This window comes from Pistacia vera, unplaced genomic scaffold, assembly GCF_008641045.1.
Source record: "Pistacia vera cultivar Batoury unplaced genomic scaffold, PisVer_v2 Contig886, whole genome shotgun sequence".
Taxonomy (NCBI): Eukaryota; Viridiplantae; Streptophyta; class Magnoliopsida; order Sapindales; family Anacardiaceae; genus Pistacia; species Pistacia vera.
In genome coordinates, this window is record NW_022196763.1 from 123215 (window position 1) to 130333 (window position 7119).

Consider the following 7119-nt stretch of genomic DNA (forward strand, 5'->3'; position numbering starts at 1 on the left):
AAAATTAAAGTCGTTCTGCCTTGTCTTTTCTGCACCTTCATCATGCCTTCTCCACTTTTTATCATGCCCTCTCTCTTTCCATTTCATCTTGTCATTTCTCACTTTTTGCCTCCGTCTCTCTTTAATCTTTAATCTTATCCCATCTCTTCCCCTCTTCTCCTCTCTTCCTTATTTTCCATTGCCACTTCTTCTTTCTCTAATCTGTCTCTGCTTCCTTCTTTTTTCTCTTTTTCTTGTCTTCCTTCTCTATGTTTCTCTCTCCACTTATTTGAAGCACCCTATCGTCTTCAATCTCCACCTTCACTTCCTCTTTCTTGAGCCTTGGAAGATCAGCCTTGAACTCGTGAGCTTTTGGGGTTTCCTTCCGGTCCACACGGGTGTTAACAAAAGCTGAAGTTTCTTGAGGGAGTTGAGAGGAGAGTGACGATACAAATGATGAGCTTTTGGGGTTTCCTTCCAGTCCACACAGGTATTAACTTTCTCGGTTATGTCATCAACTTCATCTGTAGCTTCTAATGTTGGAAGAACATTTAAATCAATTTTCTCAAATACACCTCTACTATTACATTGTTCGGCCATGGTGACTGATCGAACAGAATCAAAGAGAACAGAAACGAGTGAGGGACGAAAAAATTAAAGAATTAGAGCAGCCTAAAAGAAAAGAAACAGATGAAGTTGGTGGGAGAAACAAATGCAATAAGACGAAATTATTAAAAATGTTATTTAAATAAGCAGGAAAGTTTCTTACTTTCAAAGCCTCTCCCACCCTGCAAAATCAGGGAAAAAAGTTGGTGGGAGAGAAGAAATTTATTTTTTTATTAAAACCTGTGCCCACACCTAAAACGTCAATTAGAAAAAAACGGAGGGAATACATAACAGCAGAGTCTAGGATTAAAATATTTTATCATTTCAAGCATATACAGATTCAATCTCTTTTAGATGAATTTTATTCTGGTTAATTATATAAGTCAAAACTCTCGTATCAACATTATCGTAAGTAATTGCTAACCACTAGCATTTTTTGTTTTTGTTTTTGTTTTTTTTTTTTTTTGTAATTGAGGTGTTCGGGCTAATTTGTTGCATTTCAACTATTCTTTCAGGGCTTTGAAGTTAATGGTAGGGTAAATCCACTCAATGGCCACCCCTATCAATAATTTAGGTAGATCAAACTTAGAACCTTTGAATTATACATCCAAGAGTCTTAATTGACCGCTAGACCACCTTTATTAACAACTCAGATAGATCGAACTTAAGACCTTTAAATAATAAGTCACACTATATACATAATATGTTCAAATATCTCCAGTATTTTTCATTAAAATAATACTTTTTCTGACACGTTAGGGTCAAAATGAGCAGAGAAAAGAAATTTCTTGCTAAAATATATTTCATCCACTCATGAGTAAATATTGCTAGAAATTATCATCAGCATGATTATTACAAAAAAGAAATTAATCAAACCGAAAAAAAAAAGAATAAAAAAAATGAAACTGTCAGCTTTCTCTTCCCTGTTAAACTCAAACAGCGATGAGCAATCCATCATTGGACTTAAATCAGCCGAGGCCAAACAAGAAAAATAGGGTCAAAGAATTAATTGGTTGAGGAGAAATCATTAACAAAAAAAATTCTGCTTAGAATGAACGGCCGAGAAGTGAGTGAGATTGTTTTAACACTTGGGAAGATCAGCTGGTGGAGGAAGTAGCTTCTGAGTGGGAAGCTTTCCATCTAAGACAATCCAGGCCATCTTCAAACCCCAGCTGGTGTGAACTTCCAGGTGGCAGTGCATGAACCACACTCCTGAATTTATATAATTGGACAATTCAGGTAAGAGAAAAATGCATAATACTAAAAGATTTTGATAAGTTTCTTCATATTAGAACAGGAATGTGTGAATGTTTATTCATGTAATGCTTATTATTATGCATGATCTGTTACCCACCAGGATTGTCTGCGAGGAACCGGAATGCCACCCACCCGCCCGAAGGCACGCCCACTGTGTTCCTTTCTATAGGGTCAATAAGATTGAAGTTTGCAGGGTCCTTATTGGGATCAAAATTTCCAAAGCCTTGACCAACAACGAAGAAATTGAAGCCATGCAAGTGAAGAGGGTGGCTTTCAGCACCAAGTATGCTTGTGTCCTGCAGAATTAGCTCCACGCTAGTATTAAAGGGAAGTACCACTAGCTTTGTTCCGTTGCGTACCATAGTATTATTTGGTGTGGTGCCCGTGTAATTGAATGGAATTAATGGATAAGTAGGAAAATCAGGAGTATAAACACCATTTGATTGGCCAGAAAAATGAGATTGGAGTAGAGCTGTGGTTGGCATTACAAAGGATACGTTATTGACAGAAGCCTGAAACATGGTTCCATTAGGACCTTGGCAGGTTTGGTTGCTGTGGCATGGACTTGTTCCCAAGCCCACAGTGAAGAGGAATTGCTTGTCAACCTTTTGGGGCACATTGGCAGGGAATTGTGCGCTGGCCAAGCTACGAAGTTTATTAGTGAATTTGGTAGCAAAGGAAGTGTCGTTGAGAGGAGGCAGAATTGGTTTAAAGAGTTGAAGTTTTTTGATGGAGTTGCTAGAGTGAAAATTGTGTGGCAGTTCATACTCTAAAATACCAGCAACAGTTGAATTGTCGAAAGTTCCGAGACCAGTCACATAAGGTCTAGCAGTCATAAAAAATGTGGCACTTGGGTACTGGGATTTGGTTTTCAGAAGAACATTTGTTGTCTGACCAGGGGTAATCAGCAGTGTTTTAGTCTCAAAAGGTTTAACATAAACGGCGTCCACATCCACAACTGTAACAGTGTGATTTGCTATGCTAAAGAAGAGCTCGTCGTTGACTGCAGCATTGATTAAACGGAGAAGGTAAGTTTTTTCAGGTTTCACCTTCAGCTTGAATGTATCTGCATATACAGATTTAGGCAAAATTGTTAAAAGGCACTTCTTCATACTACCTGTTTATAGAATTATGGCAGAATATACAATGCTCTGTAGATTTTGATACCTTTAGCTGAGCAGTTATACAAAGGCCCTGGAAATCCATTGATGGTGTAGGCATTAGACACATTTGGGCCTCCGCCTGTTTGAAGAGCCTGGTTAATGATGGTCTCAGTATCTGCATTGAACCACTCTCCTGCAATTCAAATTTAAACATCATTAATATTGTCAGCAAATTCAGACTACTTATGAACAAGATAAATTGCCAGTGTAACTTGTTAACAGTTTTAATTACCAAAGATGATGGGGACTTCCTTGTAAGGTTTAGCAAAGGGGTATGGAACGCCTCGCTTAGGAAGAATGATGATGGGACCGTAGAGAGTTGATCTTAGCCATGATATATGGGCATGCCACCATAGTGTACCTCTCTGCCCAACAATGGTGAAGTTATACACATAGCTCTGCCCTGTTTGAATGGGGCATTGTGTTATATATGCTGGCCCATCAGCCCATCCACTTCGAAGCTGCCGAATGCCATGCCTGTTTCAAACAAATCATAACTTGCAATTCCCATGAGAGCTAAAATGGATTTTCTTCTTCAATGTATTATATCATCTACTAATATATGGACAGCTAAAAAATGAATATGCAAAGTGTGCATGTAATTATACCAATGGATGGAGATATTGTTCTGGACATGGTTAACCACTTTGATAAGAAGCTGGTCGCCCTCCCTTGCAACAATGCGAGGCCCTGGAAATTGCCCATTTACTGATACAATGCTCTTGGTGTGGCACAGACGCGTCACATTTTGCAATTTGATCTACACAACATTTTGGCAAAATGTTAAGACATAAACAGTCGCTTTGAAAATTATATGTACAATTAGGTGCATATTACAATACTACACATACATCAAACTTGTAGTGCCTAGTGATTCCAAGTGTCGAGTCAGCAAGCAGAGACAATGTGATAAAAGAGAAGAAGACTCCTAGAAGAGAAGCACCCATTTCTCTCTTTCCTTTTATCTTTGGGGAAGATTAAGAGATTCTGATGGATGTATAGAACTACTCCTTGGGTTTGTATTCATATGAACTTATACGGTGGCATATATATACAGAGTACTGGGAGTTTTAGCTTTTATGAGGTTAATTAGGTGATAAAAAATAAAAAATTGTAGATTGAAGTAGAGAGAAAACAAGAACGGCTCCATATCAATAGCTACATTGAGATAGACTAGTTGTTAGAACTACTTTAGAGTGCTGTCAAAGGCAATCCATTTGTCTGACCTCCTTTCTTTTCAAGTCAAATATTGATTATCTGCTAATTCATAAACCTAGCTAGGCCGATATGATTTATACTTTATAATAATCTTCACCTACTTCCATGCTTACTAAATTAGTACCATCTTATCAAAATTAAATCGTTGAATCAAGACCCCACTTCCCCATCATTGCTGAAAAGTGCAAATAAATCAAAAGGTAACTTTCATATCAAAATCAACTGATGGTATTCTGGTATTGTTGAAAGAAGATCAGCCTGAAGGACGAAATATCTTTATTAGTTTTTCTCTTCAGTTTATTTGGATTTTATCGACAGAGATTAAAAAAAAAAACAAAAACGTACTTGTTGCCATATATCAGTCTCAATCGTCATTCTTGGTGATAAAGCGAACTGGAAGTTTCCTGTCAAGAGCAGATGCGTGATGTTTCATCGTCTAGAAACTAGAAACTATTAATGGAAAAGAAGCAGGTGAGTGATGAGTATCAGAGAAAGCTCAATTGATGTTTGATGTACACAGTTTTCTCTTCGGCTGGCAAACTAACTACAAAGCTTTTGTCAAAAGCAATATCCTTTAAATAGTATCAGCAGACTTCATCCAGAATGCAGGATATCTGGAGTCATTTTATACGTTCACATAATTTACAGGACAGTTTTAACAATATATCATCTTTAATTATCTTCCTCTATCTTAATTTGAATAGACAAATATTGATTAAGGTAACCTAACAAACTAATTATTACAAAAAAAAAAAACTTCTGTAATGTTATAACTAGGGATTTGATGGCATAATTAATTGGTGCCCGTCATTTTCTTAGCATGAAGTATTTTTGTAAATCAAAAGAGAAGCAGATTCATCGGTAGGTATTATTCTGGATGGCCAATGAATTTTTTTTTTTTAAATGACCAAGGATGTCTGGACTAGCTTATGGGCACCACAACTAATTTCCTAAGGCCATAGAACTATCGGTCGAATATAAGTTCTAATTGTTATCTCTATTAGCAATCAAGTAGGGACTCGAATTCAAAACCTCTTAAGTAATAAACTCAAGAGTCTTTATCAGACCAGATCTGATTTAATATTTTAATTCTTACTCATGTGAATACTGGTGTTTATGAAGTTGTCTTCCAATTATAAAAGTAATATATAGTCATTTTCCTATGCCTTAAAAAAAAAAAACCAATCTAATTAAGTTTTGTCACATTAGAAAACTGTTACAGGATCTGATTTAATTCTTACTCATATAAATACTGGTGTTATTGTGTGTGATTGAATTCTTTAAATTTCTCTGTTAATTACACCGTTCTGATTTTGGGTGGTTTTGACCCAAACAGAATTGTTAGACTGGATTCTGGTTCATGGATCATCTGATATAATTGACTGGGGTGATTAATTTTTACAAATAATTGAACCTCCACTCCTTGCTTGGCTAAGCTACTTCTATCAAAACGTTACATAAAATTTTCTGCACTCCTACATAATATGCACTTTTTTTTTTTTTGTTTTTTTTTAATTGGATAATTTGATTGGACAAATTCCTTTTTAATCTGCCTGAGGTCTTGTAAGAAACAAAATGGAGTAATTTTATTGAAAGGAATATTAAATTAATGACTTAAATATTTTCATGTCTATTAAGCAAATATTTAATCCAATTAATTAAAGTACTCCTTGAAATGTTAAAAATGCTTTTTTTTTTTTTTAAATACACATAGGTGTGTTTTAAGTTAAACAAATATTGGGAATGGTTTTCTAAAGAAATATTATTGATACTTAGTGTGTGCATATATATAATACTACAAAACTTTCCAAATTACGCATATCTTTTAATATTTTGACCTTGGGATATTGTGAAAAATAGAGAAATCAGTTCAAAACCAAGTCAAGATGATACAGATTAATCCCTTCCTCTTGCGCCAAAGATCTTACCATTTCCAAAGGACCTAGAGTTATATCTCTTTTCCATTTCTATTCAAGAGTTCTTACAAAACACTAAATACTTCATTTATGAATTTCATAGTAGTAAAAATATATGTCCTATTGAAACATAATTTTTAACTTGTTATCATCTTGCCTAGCAGGCAAAGATTTGACTCCATGGAAAAAAAATGAATCATTAAGATTGTTAGGGCAAAAAATCGTCCTTGGCCCAAATAGGAAAACAGGCCCGACACTGAAGAAGAAGAAGCCAAGCCCAATATGATCCAACCGGATTAGGCCCTTTTGGTACAAGATGTAGCCGGCCCAAACCAAGTGGGCACGAGCCTCCTAATCCCAGTCCATTTCCTAGGTCTATGGGCGAATTCAGAGCCCACAGCCCCCTCAGAGTACTTTCCTACTCCTAATCAACCTCCTATTCAAGGTCGCCTTCCTATTCCTGATCACTTTCCTACTCAGAGTTGCTCTCCTAATCAGAATCACCTTCCTATCCGGACACTGGTAAGACAGCTCACCACGGCCCTGATTCTTCTAGGGTTTGCATCAGAGTCATACTAGGACTCCTACTTCTATCAGGATTGGGAGATCAGATGACCACTATATAAGCAGAGGCCAGCCCTCTCACAAAGGACATTGACATTACACCTTCACACCCTAAGCTCTTACTTGAGAGCTTCGCTTCACCGCCGTAGTCACAGTCCCCGACTAGACTTCCGGTAATCTCTCACTCCCTAGCCCTCACTATATTAGCCTTTCAGCCTTGCTGACTTAAGCGTCGGAGTGCCTACGGCAAACACCACCACGGTGTTTCCCGTTCGCTTCACGTGTGTTTCTCTACATGTGCAGGTACAACAGATCGCTAGTGGCCTCAACCTCACGGGATCAGACCCCCCCTTCCGTACAGGTAGATTTTTACGTCTACAGTTTGGCACCCACCGTGGGGCCTCTAGCAATCATTC

General features: G+C 37.1%; 1 protein-coding gene across 1 annotated transcript; it reads right to left on the minus strand.

The window, feature by feature from the left end:
* Positions 1-1367: 1367 nt before the first annotated feature.
* On the minus strand, positions 1368-4008 carry LOC116119371 (laccase-17-like). Its single transcript, XM_031405309.1, has 6 exons — positions 3857-4008; positions 3614-3765; positions 3238-3482; positions 3010-3138; positions 1940-2908; positions 1368-1797 (listed from the first exon to the last, which is right to left on the minus strand). Exons 1-6 carry the CDS (start codon positions 3950-3952, stop codon positions 1667-1669), a joined length of 1722 nt encoding a protein of 573 aa, XP_031261169.1. The 5' UTR covers positions 3953-4008; the 3' UTR covers positions 1368-1666.
* Positions 4009-7119: the final 3111 nt, after the last annotated feature.